Source organism: Phaenicophaeus curvirostris, chromosome 7 (genome assembly GCF_032191515.1).
Source record: "Phaenicophaeus curvirostris isolate KB17595 chromosome 7, BPBGC_Pcur_1.0, whole genome shotgun sequence".
In the NCBI taxonomy this organism is placed as follows: Eukaryota; Metazoa; Chordata; class Aves; order Cuculiformes; family Cuculidae; genus Phaenicophaeus; species Phaenicophaeus curvirostris.
Genome location: NC_091398.1, coordinates 19,983,635 through 20,006,748, shown reverse-complemented (window position 1 = coordinate 20,006,748; position 23,114 = coordinate 19,983,635). Strand labels below are relative to the sequence as shown.

At 39.5% G+C, this 23,114-nt stretch overlaps 1 protein-coding gene and 1 long non-coding RNA gene across 5 annotated transcripts in view; both read right to left on the bottom strand.

Moving 5' to 3' along the window:
- The window catches only part of LOC138722662 (neurabin-2-like), a 41,068-nt gene extending 31,682 nt beyond the window's left edge, over nucleotides 1-9,386 (bottom strand). For 3 of the 4 annotated variants that reach the window (XM_069861102.1, XM_069861105.1, XM_069861104.1), the window contains exons 1-2: nucleotides 9,207-9,267; nucleotides 7,026-8,874 (exon numbers count right to left, since the gene is read on the bottom strand). In XM_069861102.1, the coding sequence (XP_069717203.1) occupies nucleotides 7,026-8,630 (1,605 nt within the window). In that variant the 5' untranslated portion in view covers nucleotides 8,631-8,874; nucleotides 9,207-9,267. Of the gene's footprint in view, nucleotides 1-7,025; nucleotides 8,875-9,206; nucleotides 9,268-9,301 lie in introns of those variants that run through there. The other variant, XM_069861103.1, reaches the window with a different exon arrangement.
- A 3,474-nt stretch (nucleotides 9,387-12,860) lies between these two features.
- LOC138722960 (uncharacterized) lies at nucleotides 12,861-22,742 on the bottom strand. Its single transcript, XR_011337782.1, has 3 exons — nucleotides 22,623-22,742; nucleotides 19,305-19,475; nucleotides 12,861-13,396 (listed from the first exon to the last, which is right to left on the bottom strand). It is a non-coding gene; the product is annotated as an uncharacterized lncRNA (long non-coding RNA).
- Between the last annotated feature and the right edge of the window lie 372 nt (nucleotides 22,743-23,114).

Sequence of the window (23,114 nt, the reverse complement as noted above, 5' to 3'; positions counted from 1 at the left end):
CCATTACCCACTCTTCCTTTTGTTTCTGAAAGCTTCACAGTTAGCACTTTATTACCGCCACTTGTTATATTTTAAGTGAAAAGTGACTATACCAAATTTATGTCAATTCATGCCATCAAAGCCTTTAATCAGCAAACACCTTGCTTACTGTTGTTTCTTTTTAAACACTTACACTTTTATTCACCTGCATAAATCATTCAAAACAGTTGGTAACTGTTAAACAGGTTAATATTATAAGCAACTACACTCAATGCAGTGTTTTCTGTTACCAAACAGGCAGACCAGCAGACCGTGCATCCTCTTCATCTGATCCTGTAGCGATATGTGACTTAAGAACCCCAATCAACTCAGTTTAAGTAAAGATGTAAGTGCAATCTTGCTTCAGATCTACAGTGCAGACAATTTCATATAGATAATTTCATCATAAATAAACCAGTTCTTTACCAGTCTCACTATTCTCAACTTAGTTCTCAATAAAACTAGTAAAATTTATTCTCTAGTTCTATATTTCACTACAGTAGCGAAAGCAGTGGAGCTAGTAAAAGAGCAGGAAACAGAGCATGGGATCTGCTTCAGTCAGGTTATGCTACCTAATTAGAAGAAACACTCTTTTACTTTCAGGTATTTAATTTTTAAATACCAGTGAAAGAAATTCTGAAGACAGAGAAAATTGCAAGTAAACTGGTAAGAGGAACTTCAAAAGAATAACAGTGGAAAAAAAATAGTCCACCTGGCTGTTTTCTAAAGGCCATAAGAAGAAACAACAACAAAATAACCCTGCCATACCAGATCAACTCAATCAACTGACCTGCAGTAATATTGTTCCTAGCGACAATCAATACCCCAGCTCTGAAAAGGAGGATCACCTCACTATTCCAAGAGACATCAGAGGGTAAGGGAGAAAAATTATTGAAAAATAAAGAATTTCCACGTTCCCTTTTGGGATAATGCTTTATTGTAAGCACCTTGTAAAAACAACTCTACTACACTGCACCTTTTTATCTCAATAATACAACGTATGTACTCAGATAATGGAGGTGCACTTCTTTTTACTGATGTCCTTCTGAATGTTCCCCTTCTCTTTTACGTTAGAATGATATGAAAAGGAACAACTCATTTTTTCCATCTCTTGGGTAAACTACGAAAAAGTTTCAGCTACTGCCTGTTCAGTCCTTGTCAGTCCAAGTCAAGTACACTCCAGTACTCATAACAGCAAACATATCCAAAAAATGCTGACTCTTTCAGCAGCTTAACTGTTCAGTTAATGAATTTGTCTCCTATAAATCTGCTTATCTTTGCTGACCTTCACCACCACCTCAGTGTTTCTTTTGATTACACCTCCCATGAAACACCCAATGCTTCTTATTAAACACTCTTCAACCCCTTTCCTCCCTCCCCACTGTCATTCTCAGAGCAAAACACAGCACAGGCCGGATATGCATTAGTTATAATAAGTAACTTAAAGCTGCAGCCCTACCACCAGTGAGGGCATAAATCTGCAACTCTGATACAAATGCTGATTTTCCCCAAACTATGCAGTATCTCAAAAATACCTTTAAATTACCACTTTCCTCCCTGTCAAACTGCTAGAAAGTTAGAAGTTGGAGGGACTGAAAAAGGAGTGAGGACAGACAGGTGATAGTTACCTTACCTGACATTCATAACTTCAGCATTCTCTTATTTGTCTAGAGTTTTATAGCATCATCAAGTACATCAAACAGGGCAGTTATTATGTGATACAACTGCATCCAGGGAATAATTCAGTTAGAAATACACTGAGATACTCATGTAAAGAATTGAGATGCTGCAGTAATGAGCCAGAATATAAAAAGAAATCCTTTGCTCCTTCTGTTCTGAGTTACATTTCTGCTCTACAGCCCCATACCCTGGCACTGGACCTCATCCAAAGACTCTTGAAATGCCAAACCTATCTACCATTGTAAAACTTACACATCAAGTATTTCCTAAAACTCAAAACGGAATACATATGATAGGAAAAAATGCCCAAGAAAGTTTGAGTTACAAGTGCTTCTTTACAGAGAGCTAAACAAACATGATGGAAACAAAACACAACAAGGACCAGAAATACTGGACATGGGACACTCTAAACCCAGGTGACTCTATATGCAGAATTAAATGCATTTAAGCTTCATAAATGTTTAACTTTTACGAAAACTGTAATTTCAGTAAATGCTTAAAGATCATATTTCCTCAAAAAAACCAAACCCAAAACAACCAACAAAATTTTCACGTTTGTAAAAATATGTACCTCCTTCCTCTAGTTAATATCCATGTTTTTACCATCTGATACCACTAAGTTAACCAGCAGGAACTGCCACACTCAGATGCAGGCAGAATACAACAGGGTTACTTTACTGAAGTGTCACTGAAAAGTACTGTGTTGACTTTTGAGATAAAAATATGAAGAAGAGTTATTATGATAAGTTACAAACATAACATTGATGCAAGGGATAAACAGAGCTTCAAACAAGTAAAATCTGTGAGTCACAACAACAAAAAGTCATTGTAAGAGATCCCAAACAAAGCACGATGGGATGACACACTTATGCCAATTAAAAAAGCAGATAACTTTCCACATATGAGTCAATTCTGTTTAAATCTACTCTCAAATCGAATCAGTCTTCCTAGATCAACCTACACCCATGTCACATACTTGCTTTCCTAATGCCACAGAACAATTTTACTGAAGTGCTTGACCAATGGCTAACAAACAATTGACCATTTATGCAGTCATCAATTCTTTTATAACTGAAGAAAATCCAGGTTCAGGTATCTTCCACCCGTTAGTGTATTTTGTATCCCTTTCCATGTATGATGTTCTAAGTACAGAAGTTACAGTTCAAACAAAATCAGAGTATGTACGAAGCTGAACCACTACTCTGCAACATTCTGTTAAAACAGTGTTTAGAAGACTACACTCTGACCTATAAAAATTGTGTGTCTCTAGAAGTGGTAAGCATTTACAGATAGGATGTTATATGGGAAATCTAATTGAAGTGTATCTTCATTTACTGCTTCATTAACTTCCACAGCAAGCAGTTCTGTACTAAGACGACTGAAGAGTATGCCAGCCTGGACAAGATTGCTGTTTGTGTTCCAGCTATACATAAAAAGCTCTGTTCCTATGTGCAAGACAACTGGCAACATGAAAGATTTCCATATTCTCTCAGAAGCAGCTGATACTTGGCTGGTTAGGACAACACACAAAGATATGAAACAGCTTTCAGTTTCCTTATTTACGAAGTAAGTTTAAACTTCTGCTCAACTGTGCCAAATATAAAAGCAAACAAAAACCTAAACCTTCACAAAGGCTTTTTCTTTAAACTGTGTTCTTGACTTAACAATCTCTAAAGCAATACTCACAAAAAGCTGGGAACAGACGCTCCTATGCAACATAAACTGGGTAGCACTGCTAAGGAAACAGACTTCCTGATGTAAATAGCAGCAGTATTATCTTTTCAGTCTACCTGAGCTACAGAATTGCTAAGCATGATAAATCATTGCAGAAGTTAGTCACAGCGCTATTAAAGGTTTCGAGGACAAAGTTTAACATAGTCAGAAGTAAAAATGTCTCTAGAAATCCAATTAGAAACAGGCATTTGTTTTCCCAATGGAAAGTTTCAAAATTACAAATGTCACACAGTACTCAGTCATTACGTTTAGGTTAATTAAAGCCTTTCAAAGTAATAACTTCATTGAAAGTGAGTTTAATCACTACATAACAAAAGCAAAGTGAAATATAAAGTGATGACAGCACAGTTACCTGACGTTATTTACCCTATAATGCTGATTGTTTACACAGTTTATTCAGAAAACTTGAAGACAAAGACAAATTCAGATCCCTTGTAAATACTTCAGACAGCTGAGTGTGCTTTACATTCCTTACTGGCTTCATATGTGGCAACAAGAGACTAAAATTAACTCACGTGCCATAACACAAAGTCAGCCTGTGAAGTTCTGCTAATAACTGTACAGTATCGCTCTCTTCACTACTGTAGGAAAAACAGGCAATGGAGGTATAATGTCCCTGAAGGTTGGCAAAGACCGAACAGCAGCAGGAGTTAGAGTCAGGTCACCCATGGCAAGCAAGCAAGCAGTCTTCCCCGACATCATTCATCACCAGCATCCACAAAATTGAAACATTTATTTTGACATCAATGCTTCTTTTCACAGGCACAGGGCAACTCAAAACAATGGTGTGTTTGCATAATTATGTTCCATCTTTCCTGAAACTATTAGATCAAATTATGTTAAGCCCTGCTACAGATGTCAACAATTATGGGTCTCTAGCATGGGTCAGATGCAGTGCTGACAGTGTTAGCTACCTCACACATACCCTGGGAGCTCCACAGTCTCCTTTTACTGAACAGTCTTGCCAATTTCACAACTGACCAGAAACTCTGAGACAGAGATACTAATCAAGTTCTGTTTGGTGTTGCTGCATAAATAGCTTTTAGGTTTGTACGTTATATCCATTACCTACACAGATACCCAGCCTCCCTTTCGGGTATATCAAGCATAACAGTCAGAGCTCCATCAACTGCAGAACCTTGGTGATCTGAGAACGTGCTTTTTCTTGGCCAAATACCTTCTGAATGTTTTGAATTCTCCAACTCTATCAGACACCTGCTAAACAGCAACAGCAAAAGACTGAGATGGCTTCCTCATAATCACTAGAGAGGTGCACAACGAAAACAGCAAGAACACCAAGGCCAGCCTGGCCTCTCTCAGGAGCCTGTAAAGAGGAGGAGAAATAGACTCCCTCCTCCAGTGGCCATGGATGCCTGGAAAGGCATTCACATTTCAAACTTACTAGTCTAAATGAAGCTGAAAAAGAGGCTACTAGGATGCATTTCTCACTATGACACTGCTCTAAGCTGTGGTGGGGTCAAAAATCATATTTTGCTACCACCTAGAATTCTTTTTTTCTCTTCTAATTTAAGATGCACTAAAATCTATGCATAAAGTCGAACAAGAAAGATTTCCTTCTGAGGTAAAAGCAGAATTTTCTAAAAACTCAATGAGATATTAAAGGTACGTTACTAAAAAAGATTTTAGGGAAGTGCAAAAAAAGTTGGAATTCCTCATTTTTCTGAGCACAAAAGCTGAAAATCATATACCAGGATTCATTCCCACCAAGTATAATAGAAAAAAATGAAACAAAAAGGGAGACAAGGGGAAAGAAATCAAGAAATCATTGCTTAGGCATGAGGAACAGAGGGGAAGAAGTTATTGAAAATTACATCCAGAAAGAGATCTCTATACACAATATCGGAAAGATACAGTCAAGTTTCATTGAAAAAGTATAAAGGAAAGTAAGCATCACAAGCTTGTATTTTAGGGCCTTAAAAACAAAGTCCACTGGCCATACTGCAATTAAGTACAGTTTATTCTGATAATCTAAGTGGGGCATTACAGTAACAACTATTTTTAACAGAACACTGCCTACAGCTGCTACTAACTCCTTGGTCATGTAATCGATAATCTGGTACCAGTTGGTTCCTGTGACTTTCAGAAAAGCAGCTTCAACTGAACAGTGCTAGTCACTAAAAACTCGGTTTTGTCTACATGACAGCTTCCATCAGAGTCAGCACAGAGATATCGGCTAATGCTTTCAACCAAGTCTAGCACAGACATAACAGAGAAGACAGGAAAAGTCTGTCACAGCCACTGCTTCAGTAGGATTTCAACAGTGATGAGTAAAACCCTGCCTGCAGCAGGAAACCACTCAACAATCACAAATTTACAGCAAAGCCTACATGGCACTTCCTTCAGTCAGTGCACAAATGCAAGGGGAAATGGACTGATGCCCCTCAGGCTCCCCCACGACCCTCACCAGGCTCATTATGCAGTTTCCAACAGTGGCACTCTCCCCTTCAGTGCTCCAGGTCACCACTAAAGCATTATCAACTACAAGAAAGCCATATAAAGTCAGCCTGTCTATGGAGAGACTATAAAAAACCCACACACAACAGAACTCTCTTATTTTGCCACACCCAAAAAAATTTCTGGGGTACAGCACTGGGGTGTGTTCAGCAAACTTGGAAATTACAGTTCTCCGCTGCAGGAAATACAGGGAGTCAGCACAATTTTTACATCTCTCTGATCAGTAAAAGTGAGTCCTCCTGACCCTGCATGAAAAAAGTGTAAAAACTATTTATTTAAGACGATATTTTTCATACACATAACAGTAAAATAAAAGAAACATGCTTAAGAAGGCCTGAATAATTTCCGATTCCATCTTGGTCCCCATCTCCCAGTTCTCCTCCAAAACTTTAAGAGGGAACAGAATAACTTAAGCCTGCAACAAGACTACAGGCAAACACTGTTTGAGTTGTGGAACTAATTATTTTGTGGGTTTTTTCAGTGAGGGAAGATTAGACACCTAAATCATTTTAATTTGTTAGTGCTGTAACTCAAACTACTCTTCATTACCCAGTCTGCCCTGTAACTTCCACTTCTTCAGAACTTCAAAATGCTCGTGCTAACACTCCTACAGCTTGTTCACCAAGCCAGGATAAAAAAAAACCCCAACAACCAACATATATATATATGATTATTGCCAGAGAGAATTCTAAAATCTTAAATAACAGGAGCCAGCCATTTGATATTTTCTTTCATTTAATTCTGAAAACAAGTCTGAAGTTGAACCAATACTTAACAAATACTTCCTAATGCAATGCCTCAATTTTAAACCAGTGAAGCCAAGTATTAAAGATTATGCATTTCTACCCATTGTTAAAAGTTTAGAGTTCCTGCAAATGTCCAATAAGTAAAATCTTGTGTCTTTCACCATCTTAAGAACCTGCTGTGGTTCAGAAACCACTTGTGACTAACTTATACATTTTCTGACCAAGAAGTTATAACTTTCCTCTTCTTCAGGTTTGAATAAAGGCCATAAACTTAAAACTTGTTAAGGGCCACAAAAATGTATTTCCTGAGTGGTTTTGACTGCAGAATAATTAAAAATTAAAAAAATAAAAAAATAAATGAAACGCACTTACCTTGATAGGAGCTGTTGAGAACTTGACTTTTCGGTCTGGCTCAGGATCTTCCTCTTCAGAAAGTCCAGGAAACTCCTCATATTCACTGTCATACATGTACTCCTCCTCCTCCTCCTCTACAATTTCTTTGCCTTCAGGTCCTTGATTTTCTGGCTCTGCATCCCTGCCATCATCAAAAGCTGCATTCTCTATTCCGAAAGCACTGAAGTCCTTGCTCTGATTTTCCACCACCTGCTCCCCTTCTTCAGTATCCTCTCGCTGCTCTAGAACATCCTGAACTCGTGTAACTGAACCGTCTCTTACAGACATCCCATTTCTTTCTCCTTCCCAACTGGTTTCGCTGCCTTCTGTAAACTCTTCTACCACTTTCAAGGAATAGTCGCTCTCCTTCCCTTCCTGTACTTGACATCTGAGCAGCTGATCCTCTTGAAGAACGTGGTTCTTCTCCAAACCTTCTTTTTCATGCCCCGAGGTTTCATCTTGTGCAACCAGCTCTGCACAAGTTCCCTCTGTGATGGAAACCCGGGAGAAAACATTATCTGATCTCCACTGAGCCTCCTGACCAGGCATACTGCCCATATCCCACAGGCTTCGCTGAGGTACCAATTGCTCTCTTTTGTCTTTTCCAAGCTCCTCGCTCAACTCATCTCTGAGGATCACGGGCACTTTGGTGGACATAGCCTCTTCTGAACATCCTTCAGCAACAGATGATTCCAATCCATGGGAGCCTCTCAAAGGGTCCTGATTCAGAGAACCATCGCTTTTGGAAATTTCTTTGGATTCTTCAGTATCACTGTCACCTAGAAAGCTTTCCAGCCTCCTAGAAATGGGCCCTGCATTCAGGAAGGATTTGGAACCACTACTGAGATGCTGCTGCTTCAACTCCTCATCACCTTGATTTTCAGCTTTCTCCAGCGCAGCTGGAAGACTGACTTCTGTGTTAGAACTGAAGTGGTCTACCACACTGCTGCAATCAGAAGCTGAACTGCGTCTCCTCTTATCCTCACTTCTTTCACATTTGCTGGGGGAGTACCTGTCCACTGAGCTCCGTTGTTTGATATTTCTCTCAAACAGCTTCCTGGTCTCTGAAAATTTTTCTGCCAGGGCAACTTTGTCCAAGTCTGCCTCATCGTTGCTACGGATAACCTTGTCAGCAGCAGAAGGCGCAGACAATGAATCCACAGGACTGCTGCAGGGGCTGGTACTTGAATTAAGAAGATTATTTTTTTGGACAATGAGGTAAGATGGGCTACCTGGAGAAGGTCCATGCTCTGCTGCTGTGGCCCGGCTGATTAATTTGGTCTCAGCAGGTAGACTGCTTTCACTAGAAGGTGCGGAAGAGCCTCCCATTTGCAGAAACATATTTTTGATTTTGTGTACTCTGTTACCGTAAGTGGCAGCTCTACCTCGAGGGTGCGGGTCATTTCCCCCTCCACTGGACGACGCGCCCAGCTTCTGATGCAAGCCTGTTTTGTTGGAAACATTTTCAGGATTGTTTACGCCATCAAAAGAGCATTTGATAGCATGGAAATCGGATTTATAGGCATTTCGGTGTGGAGAAGCACTTCTTAAAGTCCTTTCCCCTTTGCCTTCGGTTTTCATCATTGTCAGAGAGAAAGTTCTCTCGACTCCTGAAGAAGACCGGGAAGGATGACCCCCAGGCACAAAGCTTCCACCCCCCAACAGCAGGCAGAGCAGATTCCGCAGAAGATCCAAAAAGCCGCCTTCCCCTCGGCCAGCCTCCCCGCTCGCTCTGAAATGGAGCGTAGGAGAGAGAAAGGAATCAAAACGCGCAAATGGCCCCGGCGGGCGTTATCCCCAGCGCGGCCGGCGGCGTCCGGAGAGCCATCTGCAGAGAGACGGAGAGATCTCGTTAACCCCGGGGCCTCCCCGGCGAGCGACGCGAGCCCCGAACTCGGCGCGGGGGGCCGCCGCCCGCCGCCTCCCCGCGGGGCAGAGCCCATTGTGTGCGCCGGGACGCGCGGACCCGGCGGCTCCGCCGGGGGATGCGGGGCGGGCGCACCCTCCCCTCGCTGCCTCCCCCTCCCCGGGGCTGTGTCCCCCTCCGACCCCAGGGCGTCCCGGGCCCGGGGGGGGGGCGCGTCCCGCCCGTTCCCGCCGCCCGTTCCCGCCGCCCGCGCGCGAGGACGCCCGGGCCCGGGCCGGACCCTCCTCACGCACCGGGTCTCGGCGCCGCCCGGAAGCCGCGAGGTTCGGCGGCCCCGTGGCGGCCCCCCCCGGCCGAACCGCGCCCCAAACTTTCCGAGCCAGCCTACCTGGGGCGGGGGCGGTGGGGGTCCCGCCGAGCTCCTGCCCCTCAGCGCTCCCGCGGCGGCCGCCACGCCATCGTTACCCTCCTCCGCCGCCGCCGCCGCTCCCCTCGCCGCCGCCCCGCGCTCCTCCCTCCCGCGCCCCAAACCGCCCGCCCGCGCGCTCCCGCCTCGCACACAAAGGCAGGAGCGGCGCGCGCGCCCGCGGGCCTCTCGGCGCGGCGGCGGGTTGGGGGGGGGGGGGCGCGCGCGGAGCGAGGGGGCAATGGGACCTGCACGCGCCGCGACCACCCGCCTCTTAAACGCTTCGCCTGGACCTTGTATATAGAATAAATATAGCCTCTCATCTACAATACGTGGTGTACAGAACGTATAGATACCGCTATAGATAAAATACATAATATACATGCACCTTTATATATATAAAGCACCCTTTATATATATAAAACATATACACCTTTTCATATACAATATATAAAATACATAACACATCATATATATAAAATACTCCTTTATATATATTGTATTATATATATTATATCTTACACACACCTTTATATATAACATACATAATATAGATTATATATATACACACCTTTATATATAATACATAATATAATATGTATATAATACATAACCTTAATATCATACATATAATATATACCTTTTTATATATAATACATTATATATAAATACACCTTTGCACATATAATGCATAGGTGTGTATATATATGATGTATTCTCTATAAATTACAGTATATATACTGTATACCTTTATATAGAGAGTATGTTCTATATGATATATATACACCTTTATACGTATAATACATAGGTGTGTATATGTAATATATATGATATACTCTCTAAAAATTACACATTATATATATACTATATACCTTTATATAGAGAGTACATTATATATATCTATATGTACCTTTATGTAGAGAGTACATTAAATATAATATATACATACAATATATAGGTGTATATATGTAATATATATGATGTACTCTCTATTATACATTTTACATATATATAATATACCTTTATATAGAGAATACATTACATATATATATACAACTTTATACATGTAGTACATAATATATACATACTCCTTCATAGATTTAATACATAATATAAAATATACATACCTTTCTATATAAAATACATAAGATGTATATATAATATATAAAAGCCCAGTCACGGACACTTCCACGGACATCTCCACATGGTATGATCCACTGGCTGGCCGTGTTCCCCACTTGCCACCGGTGCTGGGAATCCCTGCGGCTCCCCAAGGTGGAAGAAACGATGCCAGCCGGCTCCAATAACTGTGGTTCTGCAAGCAGCGTTTATTCACCAGTATATACTGTGTATGTCCAGTTCTCTCGTTCGTTAGCCCAAAGAAAAGCATGGGCTTTGTGGGATCAAGGCCAAGCACATGGAAGATTAATTGGGACTGAGATAAAGTGTGAAGCTGGTACCAAGCATGTTAGAATAAACACTATTTTAAAAAGACCACGCGTTCCGAGCTAGACATGCAGGATGACGAATCTTGAATGTGCGTGAAGGCCAGGCTGGAAAAAAATGCCTGGGAACAAGTGGATTTGAGATATGACTGAAAACAGTGACGAGAGCATGGAGCTGACAAAACCAAACCCATTTTTTTTGTCTGAAGTTCAGAAATCCAAAGAGCTGTATAAAGATCTGCCTGAATGAGAGAGGCCAGTAGTACTTTATTAATTTGACTCCTGTATGCCTTGCTGATTAAAAGAATATGCTTAGAGAAAACTACGAGGCCTGTATCTCCTTCATTGCCGCAGGCATCAGCCCGTTCCTCAGTTAACCACAGAGTCTGGATGTCTGTCTAGTTCCTAGCATATCTACTTCCACAGAGTGTATATAAACATCACACAAAATAATTAGGAGAGCGCTAAAAAGCATTCATAGTCACCAATTATTTGACAACTGTTGTGACCAAAGTGTGTAACAGCTATTTAGAAGTCTAAATACCCAACTCTATGAAAATAACTGGTTTTACTGGTTTATTACTTAAATCAATGGTGAAATTTACACGTTGTCTCAGACTTTGGTTTAACTGGGAATCTCTGTGCTCGGAATACTTCATGCGTTGAGTCAAATTCTATGATACAGTTTCAAATTCGCCTTTTGCAATAAAAAGAAAATCACCTTACTGATACGTTTTTCTAATACCTTTTTTTTTTCTACTATGAAACAGGGACAAAATTGTTGACTTTCTTCTGTTTTCAAGCATTACAGGGACAATGGCATTTCACCAAGACCTGTCACTAGCAGGCTTAGATACAATTGGAAACACCATTTTGAATAAAAATTTAATACAGATAGTTTCACTGTACAAGCACTAAATGCTTCTTACCTTGAGAACACGCAGGTTCTACAACAAGTAGCGATGATCTTTCTCACATCCTCCTGAGACAGTCCTTTGTATAGTGTTTGTAGGTTAGGTTGAAACTGCAGGACTTGACCACCATCTTTCAATAAACGGGGCTGCAAGAGAAACTAAACAAATGTTTCTTTCACAAAGCCCAGGAAAGTCAGAGGCCTTTGGACTGGATTCTGGCTAAAAGAGGCTGAAGCAGGAAGATACTCTGGTGTTTTGAATCCTTGCATGCTTGATAAAGCGAGAATTGCAATTACAGGCTTAGTTGTATCAAAGGACTCTTATTTCCTTACAATTTCCCATCCTAACAAGGAAAACATATAGGTTATTTTGGCCAGCTGTGATGCTCGGGAAGAACAACATTTATCAGGGTCAGTTAGTTTCTGGTGAGGGAAGACTCTGAATTGTGTTCTAGGTGAATTGATGTGAAAGAAATAATAGAATTGTTTACTGAAACAATGATTTAAAAGATCAGAGAATTCAAGATAAAGACCTTTGGAATTTGAGCAAGAAGTCTAGGAAGGTGACGTAGTTTATGATTTCATCACAGTAAATAGCTGCAATAAAACCTGGGAACAGTATCTTACACATCCAGTCTGGTGTTTTCCTTGAAACATGGTGAAACAGTGGTGAGTAAGCAAATGGTTTGCACTGAGCAAGTAGCATCTACATTTCGTCGTCTAATCTTATTACAAAAATTGAAGTTTTAGAATCATAGAATCATAGAATACTTTGGGATGGAAAGGACCTTAAAGATCACCCAGTTCCAACCCCCCTGCAATGAGCAGGGACACCTCCCACCAGCCCAGGCTGCCCAAGGCCCATCCAGCCTGGCCTTGAACACCCCCAGGGATGGGGCAGCCACAGCCTCCCTGGGCAGCCTGGGACAGCGTCTCACCACTCTCATGGTGAAGAAGAAATTCCTCTTTATGTACAGTCTAAATCTGTCCCTCTCCAGTTTATACCCATTGCCCCTCATCCTATCACCACAAGCCTTTGTAAACAGTCTCTCCCCAGTTTTTCTTGTAGTCCCTTCAGGTACTGGAAGGTCGCTATGAGGTCTCCTTGGAGCCTTCTCTTCTCCAGGCTGAACAACCCCAACTCTCTCAGCCTGTCCTCAGATGGGAGGTGCTCCAGCCTTCTCTGCAGAGCCTCTCTCAATCACATCATCCCCCCTCCTGTACTGAAATCAGGGATTTAAGGGGAACTTTGACAGCTCAAAGTCTTCTTGGGGAAAAAGGGAATCAATGTTGCAGTATATGATTTCATGAATCTAATGATGACAAACAAAGAGGAAAGTGTTTCCAAGAAAAAGTAAAAATGAAGGGCACTTCTGCAAACCCAGTTGTTTGAACTGCCACTGAAGTACAATTTATTTCAATATTCTTTTCTGACAGAGGCATCTATGCACGAAAGGAACACATTTCAGTGGTCATCAGAGAGAGATTAAGCATCTTCTGAATACTACAGTATTTCTGCAACTATTCTCTTGGCTTAACTGTTTTCAAAATCCCTTTTGCACATGCCTGTGCTTATGGTTTGGGGGCAATGCTGACAGAGAAACAGCAGGCATTCCCTATGAGTATTTAAAAAGACTGTCTGAACCAGACCTGAGCAAGAGAAAAGACTCTCAGGAGGTCTGGATGGGAGCGTTATTCTGTTATTGGTGTGAAATTATCCTGTAAGAAAGATCCAATAAAAATGTAAATAGTTAAGCTTAGATAAACTGTCATTTCTTAAATGGTTTATATTCTTTCAGCTTGTAGGCACAGCCACCCTGTTAGACTTCAGCTGAATGATTAATGTAGCGAAAATGTGGCATATATTTAGCCGTCTGGGTTAGTATTTATTGATAATGCTGAATTCAAATGCTGCTGTTCATTCAAGATGAGCATATGAAACCATTAAGTACATGTTCTATATCAAACAAATTTGAAACTCGTATCATCGCTCCATTAACGCACTTTAATCAACTCATGAAAATTTTGGTCTTAGGCCTTCTAGAAATTAAAAAAAACTTGAGCAAGCAACGCTTTGGCTGGGGGCGAGATGGTAAAGCTTTCTCTTGCTCCACTGCTGCTTTACTGATCCCTACAACTCCCCAGGCAAAACACAGCTGAGAAGGACTAAGTGCTTCCCATAGCAAGGAGAGCTCAGTGGTTGGTGTAACAGTTCAACACTGTTAGAGCTGATGATCAGCTGAGGTGATGGCTCCTGTGTGAGACACAGCCATGTCTCCAGCATTCATTGGAAAACTTAAGTCTCTGAACTTCCACTTTTGAAAACTTATTTGCTTTATCCACGTTTCAATTTTATCATGTGAGTTACATCAGCAGTTTTAAGTAGAACAAGTCAGTGGGATTTTTTTTATACTTTTGCAAAAAGCCAGGAATAGAAGGAATAATTAACCATTCAGAATTCTACAACTATTTCTGTAGATTTTTAAAGTTGTATATTAAGAAAATATTTTTCTATCATTTAGGAGTAATTAAAATGTTCTGGAATTATTTCAGTCTTAGTATAATTCAAACAGCAATTTTGAATTTGAAATAGAACATCTTACATAAGTTTGGTGGGCCATTTTGTCATGTCTACCATTAAAATTAAGAAAGCGATCTGTAATTTTAGAAGACTGTACATATGTTAAATACAAAACTAAAATAATGAAGTAGCATTTTAAATTCATTGTGTTGTAGCACTTCTTCACAAAAATAAAACAGAACTAAAGTCCAAAATGGTATCTAATGATCGATAGCGTTTGATCAGTGAAGGAGAAAAAAAGTTTCAGAGTGGCTAAGGACACAATTCATTTGCTAAAGGCAGTGCAGCAATGTCTGTGGGCAGATATGGACAAAAATTTGCAAGAAAAAAGCTCAAGGTCTAAATATGGTCAAATCCATGAAGGACACTTCTAAGGCTTAAGGGCTGGACCAGCCAGGCTGCTGTACAGTACTGTCTGAAATAAGGATATTAAGGTATCATAGAAGAAAGTGACAAACAAAAACTGGACCACCACTACTCTGGGAGTTACAGTATATAATAGTAAACTAGGGAAGATTTTGGAATCTGATTCCCCCAACAGCTTGCATTTTTGTGTAGAACATTACATTTGCACACCAGGACCTTAAAGACTACAAGGGCTGTGGGTGAAGAAATGCTCTAAAGACAGGAGCTAATTAAATTTGACTCAGTTCCATTCAAATTGTGCTGGATAATGCGGCAATTAACAGCAGCATGCCAGCAGCGCTACAGAGAAAGCCTGAGACACCATTGTGGCTGTCTTTGCCACGCTGGATGATGATATACATATTTATGTTCAATATTTATTTTAATTTCTAAAACTGGAGCCACAGTATTCTGGGTAAGTTAGTGCCTGGTCCAGGTTTTGTTTCTCTTTCCTCAGACTGCTCCCCAGCATATTCAAGAAGCAGCTGGTAAAAATACAGTAGCTTAAGTTGAAATGGCTAACAGCAATGCTGTAATTCTGCAGCTTTATTTTGGGTTTCTCTTGCTATTGCTACCTGTGAGCCTCACCCATTCTCCCATTCCATGGTCAGCTGAGCCAAGGTATAAAGAAAAAGCCCTTTGAATAGATCTGCACTTACTGGAGGATGATGTATTTTACAGGCCTAATATGAAATATGTATCCTATAACTAGCACATTGATCAAGAAAAAAAATTGCTATTACTACAAACCTGAATGAGATTTTTAGTGCAATTTAGTAAAGAACCCATACTGTTGCAAGCAAATTTAGTTAGGAAACTATCATACTGAGCAGTGCTATTAATGCCTATTAATGAGGCATCAATAATCAAGACTCAATTACTATTCTTGCCTGGTTTTCTCTCATTGCAGTAACTATGCCACAGCAAACTTCAAATGTTGGATATGAAGTGGAATTTTAGAAAAAGAAGCAGCTCTAGCAAAGGAGGACTGCCCTCTCTCATCCCCAAACATGTCTGTCATGCAAAACTCCAGGGAAGGGCCACCCTAGCAAACAACACATCAGTGTCTGTCTTGCTGGGTTAACTTTCATAAATGAGAATTTTCTTTGTTGCTTGTACCCTAAGAGATAGATCCTTCAGGGACATGGCTGTCTACTGAAAGACTAATTTAATTAGCGATTAGTTTCATCACTCCCTTTTACAGCCCACCCAGGATGCTGCTCCCCAGAAATGCTGTGAATTTATACCCTGACCACATATTCTGGCCACAGAACCACAAATGTTAAGTGAAGGTTGGTGGAATATCACTGAAATCTTCATTGACTGCAGCTAGACTGCCAGCAAACATTACTAATGGTCTTTGCAAACTAAGGAGGTTTCCTTACATTACAAGACATGTTGGACCTAAAGTTAGAAGTATCTCAGGAGTTTCCAGAACCTTCTAAGCATCAGGGTAAAATATTGGCAGTTGAATCTCAGTTACATTAAAAGGAAGAAGACTTTATTGCTGGGAGGGCTCAAGAGAAGACAATTAAGACTTTCCTCACCTTACAAGCCCCGTTCCTGCAGTGTCCAAAGCATCAAAGCCATTTGCCACATTGGCAAATTCATGAAGGAAAAAGAACAGGAGAGGAAATAAATGCCCCTGCTGCAGAATTGTGTGTTCAAGACCAAGCTGGGTTTCTCAAGCACAGTAAGCAGATTTTGGCATGACAAGGAGGCGGAGACGCTTAATAAGAGCTAAATAAGAGCACCACTAAAAGGTGTAGGAACAGAAAAGTCCATCACTACATTTTTCAGCCTAATAACTGGAGTTGTTTTGACACAGCTTTATAGAATTTACAGGATTTTCAAGAATAAAGTTTGGGGCTGTTCTTGATTTTACTGATTTCCAATGTAAGAAAGCTCATACTGTCGTACTGTCTCTGTGTGCCTCTTGAGCATCTCCCACTCTGTAAGGACTTTTGAAAACCAGCCAGCTGGTTCAACCAGATTTGACACAGGCTGAGAGTTTTAAACAGTAGTTATGTTCCTGCCAGCTTGGTAAAAATAGGCAGCTGGACACTGAAAGATCAATCAAGGAAAAGGTTACAGCAAGAGATCACCCCTTATAAACCACTAGAGAACCCCCATCTAAGTCTTACAAGGCTTAAACTTGATGAATGTATTTGTCACAAGAAAAGCCTTACTTTAAAGTTGCATCTTTTTTAAAGCCAAAGCCAGTCAACCAAGAGACACACATTGGGAGGGTAACTGGCTGCTTTAATTCTGGTGTTCACAGCACAATTTCCTATTCCAGTGTGCTAGTTTCTGTCCAACCAAGCAGTTTTACACAAAACCCAAAGTGTTTCTATACAATAAAAGTGCAATCCTTGATCTGAATTACAATCAGGAATGCTAGGAAAATCACGAGAAATTAATCCTGTCCACGCACGACTATGATAACTTTGAAAAGAAATTAAGTAGCACCATACATCTCTGTCTATATCACAGTTACACCTATTTATCTATAGAGAACACACTTATGAATATATTTTTGAGTTACGAGATAACCTTAAATCCTTTAAAATTAAGTTCTTATAAGGTATCTTAACTTTAATATTCAGTTTCCCTAGTCTTTTTATAAAACTACAACTATATATAAGCAATGACACAAGTATACAGAGACTAGAGTTTAAATTACAATATAAAGCTAAACCAATTCAGTTGGAAAGCAAACCAGACACGTTCTAACTGCATATCTTCAACCATGTAGTAGTAGATACATTAAAAAAAGCAAAAAGGAGAAGAAAGATCTTACACATAGGTGAGCGATTTCCTTCAATTATCAACAATTTCAAATGAGTGAGGCAGCATTTTGACATTCTGCCAGTCCAAGTATTGCTTGACATCATCTAGGTTTAGAGCATATTAAAATATAATCAGTGACAAACCCAGGAGAAAAATATGAAATAAACTGAGTTTCAAAAATTCAGTTATTTTTTAACAGGTAAGTCTGAATGATAATTGTGTCAAATAAAATGAAAACAAAAGGAGGAGATAAAACAGGACATAGAATTTAGGTATATGGTATAAATTACAGAACAAAAGAGAAAATAATTTTAGTCTAATACCTGTCAGGACAATTTCCATGATGATTCCTTGCACCGTATTAAGAAATGCGCATTTTGCAAGTCTTATATGGACAGAAAATAAGCATCAGTCCCCCGCTACTAGATGTATCCGCAGTTATACTGGAAATGTGAGGGAAAGGCATTAAAGAGGTGTTTTATGCAAATAATAAATTCACATCAATGGTTTCAGACAAAAAAATAATTATTTTCCCAACCTGTGAACCTGCAAAATAGCTTTAAGGGTAGAAATAAGTCAATTTAGACCACTTTCACTTTTTATTTTGAAAATGAAGTTCTCACTTAAAAATATTTTAGAGGACAAAATAACTGTAAAGTGAAACATCCAGGCTTAAGAAAATATTTTGCATTAACAGAAACTGATTTTATTTATTTTTTTTTAGAAAAATAGAAAAAAACTGCATTTCACTTTAAAGGAACCTCTGCCCCCCACCTTCCCCCTCTTATTAACTTAGTTTTTGAATCCAATAATACATTGTCCAGATGTACCAAGAAATAGCAGACTTATGACTGAAGTCTTTCCTACCATAATATCTAAAGCAAGTGGAAAAAAACACCACCTGAATTCCTCAAATCGAAGCAAGCAGGTGATCTACCAGAAACAATCCCCAAGTCCCATGCTATTCCAAGACGACTGACAAAATAGGGCCTGGTGACTAGAAGCCCTGAACTCCACCTGCACTAGAGAAAGACCTGCCAGCTGCCTGCTCAAAAATCTGATCTAACTTAAAAATTGCTGGCAGACCTTCACCTTCAAGTGTCACTTTTAGAACAGCTTTTAGGACATCATTATCAACCAGTGGATTGTCACTGTTTCAGCAACTCCTACAATGAGATTTACTTTGATGGTATATTGATTCAGTTAGACGTAGCTGAGATGTGTATCAATACTCCCTGGGAAGGTAAACAAAGTGTCTGTTCCTTTTATTGGTAGGCTGAAGTTTGTACTTTTCACAAGAGCTTAAACCAGGCTGGCTAATTGCCTAGGTGTCACAGCTGGAGCTATTTCAGAATATGTTTCCTGGCTGCTAGCTGATTTTGCGCTGCTTATTTTTGGAAAAGAAGGATGACAGGCTAATCCACACTGACTTTTTAACATAAGAAATACCTTTAAGAGGTAAGTACTAAACCGAGGGACGCTCAATTAAAATGTGCTTTAGAAACACACTGTTAAAAAGATCTCTCCTGCTTGATTCTTACTGTTATTCTTACAGCAAATGTCAATGGGGATGTACCCATATAAGGGGTAAAACATTTGTTCTTGTATATTTAAGTAGTAATGTGGTATTGCTAGTGCTATAAAGCAAGTTACTGCTCTCAAAAGATTCTGTTCCTGCGTTTAGTACCACCTTACACCACAATCCTTAATATTTTGATTAACAGTTTAAACAAGAACATCTCAGGGACTAATTTGAAGTATACTGAAATAATTATAATAAATAAACCCATCTTCCCTCTAAAATTAACTACTCTAAAAGTAGAGTCCTTAACAACCACACCACATGCTCACTTTGTGTATCTTTGCCTCCAAGCCAGCACTGAGGCAGTGGTTTATCATCACTGTGATACCATCTACAACATCGAGCTGGCAAGTCCACAGCGTTCCACTGGTGCTCAAAAGGCAGGTCTCCTATGTCACAGCGCCAGAAGCAAAACTGGGCGATGCTCAAGTATAGCCACACTAAATCAAAGGAAATGAAAAAGAACTTCACTTTCATTATAGGTTTTCTCCACACTGAGGTTTAAACCTCTAATAGCAAAGTTACAGGCTGAGCCTGAAAAATTGTACTTTAATATGGTCATAACTACTGCAGTTTAGGTTACAGAAAAGCTGATTACAGCAATTTGGTTTAAACATGCAAATAAAACCATAAAGCTGCTCACATGGAAGTCTTATGGGGAGAGGAGATGAGTACGGCAAAACATCGCAAGACGCAACAGAAAGGACAGAAAAATTAACAGAATATTTTCCTTGAAGCACAACCTAGCTCTGATGTATTTGTTGTACCTATAGCTCTAGGTGTGTATTCACATACCAAACACTGGAGAGATGGAGTTCATAGCCTTGTGGAAAAGCATCCCGGCAAAGTAAATTATGCTGTGTTTGTAATCCCATCTTGCCAAAGACTGTTATGCTAGTGAGACTTTGGAAGTGTCTGTGTACGCACTTAGAAATAGCAGCAAAAAGCAAGTTCTTGTATGCTTACATGTGCCATTTCCAGGTCACACAACAACCTTGCATGCCTTTGGAAGGCCTGGTTTGAAAGCATGGATGTACACTGGGGGATTTTGGCTGTCAACTTTTCCACCAAATAATTCCTCAGTGCACTGGCTGACACGCTGGCTGACATTCCAAACCACTGAGCATGTTTAAGCAGCTACCAATTTCTTAACATCAGAAATTGTAAAAAAATATTTCTTCCTCCCTAGCTCCTAAGTTTCTTCCCAAAATTACTTCTGCCGGAGATGTAGACTAGACAAAATTCTGGTCTGCAGTATTAAAAGCTCAATAACTTTTCTACTTTTTCTTTAATTGTTTGATAAATAGTTTTTTTCGTGGTGTTATTTTTCAGCATTTCTTTTTCTCACCTAAAAGACTCCCCAGTACAGCCTAAGGTTAGAATTCTAAATGAATGAAACTTATGCAGGGTAATTTCTGGGTTGCTTTACTCTCATTTACTTGATCTTTTTTTCTCTCTCATGGGCACTTTGCACCCAAGGGCAAGGTTTTCTACCAAGGTTTTCAGGAAGAGTACAGGCATCAGTTCCATAAACATAGCAAACCACTTGAAAACCATTCCCAAAATAATATCTTTCAATCATGTATAAAATACACAAAAGGCGTATGATGTGGAAAAGAAGCTGAATTGAAATAAATGGCAATATGCCGTGCTCTACTAATAAACTACACTGATCTATTTAACATTCAATTCACATTAACCTTACAGACATACAAAATATGAGCAAGTTAACTTTACTTAAATTAGATTCCACAGATTCGGCCTCCCCATGTAGCAGTGTAATGGCCACAAAGATTTCATATTCTGCAAACTGAGGCAGAAGTATTTTGCTGGCTCTGCTTGATGTAGATCGTTTCCTTCACACTCATCTCAGGTGATGGGAATAAGCATGGCTCTGCTAACACTGGAACCAGAATCATAGACATCAGGGAGAAATTTGACTGCTCTTTTCTGTAGTATAGGGAAATTTAGAAAAAGTACAGGGTGGGAGTGCAAGAGTTGTAAAGCATTCTCTTAAAATTTGTTTGATTACTATAATAGTGAGATATAAAGCCTTTATTTGATGGCAATTGGTGAGACTTGGTTTTATTCCTAGGCAATAAAAGCTTATAGTCATAAAAGTTAGTATAGTGTTACATCACAGAGTTTCTTTTGTACTTTAATGGAGATTTACGTAACCTGCCTACAGTAAAAAAAGGAATTATTTAACTAATTTCCTGTTTTAAATAAGATGCTGTGACTCAAGGCTCCTTCAAAACAGTGCAAAAATACTTAGTCACCCATTTGTCATGGTTATGTTCCTGTGAAAAAACTATGATAAATGAGAACCATGGCCATTGCTACATTTTCTGCACCTTGTAATCTGCCCACAAACCTCACCTCTCTCTGGGTTATTTCTCGTGCTTCAGGCCCTGAGCCAGGCACCAGGACAAAACTAATCAGAAAACACTTTTCTCATTACTTCAAAATTAATTGAACTAGAGACACAAAGAAAGAAACTTTTGATTCAGAATAAGCTGATTTTTTTTGATGATTAATTGTTAAGAAAAACTTTAATCATCCACAGGAAAAAAACCACTATCTTCCCATGGCAGTTATTTTTATTCATGATATTGCAACTTAAAGAAAAAACAGTTTTGGAAAATACCCCTGCAAAGGAAACCACTTAAACACAGACTAGATTTGAAGTCAATAGTTATATCTGTCTTGTGTTTAACTGGGTTTTGGACAATGGAGCAGATTCAAGGTTTGTGCAGCAGTAAGCATAAGTTTATCCAGCAGGTGCAGCCATCAAAGTGGCCTCATTGCATCTCAATGAAAACTAACATTCCGTGGAACATACTTGAATTTATTGTGTAAATTTATTATATACCACATAGCTTCCTTGTTTATCTTCACCAAAATCTGTATTTTATCCTATTCTGGAGGCTTCTTTCTATTAGGCAGTCATTTTGTTAGTCTGTCTAGACCACAATGTGAGGTCATCTTCATACCATCTGTTACACTTGTTTGGGTTAGTGTGTCTGCAACTCAGTTCAGCTCAAGTGTTATTACAACATCCTCAAACATGAGGGTAAATCAGGCCAAGTCATACTTACCAAGAATACTACAGGTATTCGATCAACTATTGCAGATAATACAGCTAGAATTTTGTCATAGGTTTATTACAGAAGTATTTAGAAGCCATTTCAAGCTAATCTTGGAATATTTTAATCTGAATATCTGAATTCACATGAAAGTCAGCATATTTGAGTGACATGGTATTATTTAACTTATAGTACTGGTTCAAATGTGGAAAAAATACCTGTAATCTGAGCACAGATGTCAGAAGAAACAGACAGATTTTGACAGTCCAATTGACATCGAGTAAGACCTTGCATGTACCACCAGCCCACAATCTCAGTGAGATGATGCGGAAGGGAAAGAACCACTTAGAGCGTGTTGTAAAGACTCTGGGGTAGCCTCTACATCTGTGGCTCCAGTCTTTCAGGGCATATAGATTCATCAAAGACCAAACTTGCAAACTTGTTTAGTTTGGTGTTAACAGGAGCAAACCAAATATTAATAGAGGACTTACATTATCTTACCTTCCAATAAACTGCATTGCTATGCCAGTAACAACTGTTTACATAATGCAGAAGTTGAAGAAATGAGGGCTTTTTTATCACACCTCGGAGTCCAACAAGGAGATTAACACCTTATTCTACAGAGAAATAAAGCAACATTTGAAGTAAAACATTATTTCTAAACTGTCCATGTAGAATAGTCTAATTCAAGAGCAACAGTGATATCTGTGGATATTACTCTCAGTAAAAAAAAATAATAAGGAAATACTGGACCATTTTTAAACTAAAAAAAGCAGTAGTTTTTTCTGTTTTCGTTGTTCATTATGTCACATGTTTTTTAAATTCAGATTTTTACATAAATACTATAATACATAGAGAAATAATGAGTAGCACTACATACCGTATGTGTTGAATTTCTTGTGACGTTAATACTTCTGAAGTGAACATTTTGCAATCATTGCTGCTAGCTGTATGATCTACTTGTCTCCAAGAAAACCTAGGCTTTATTTTTGC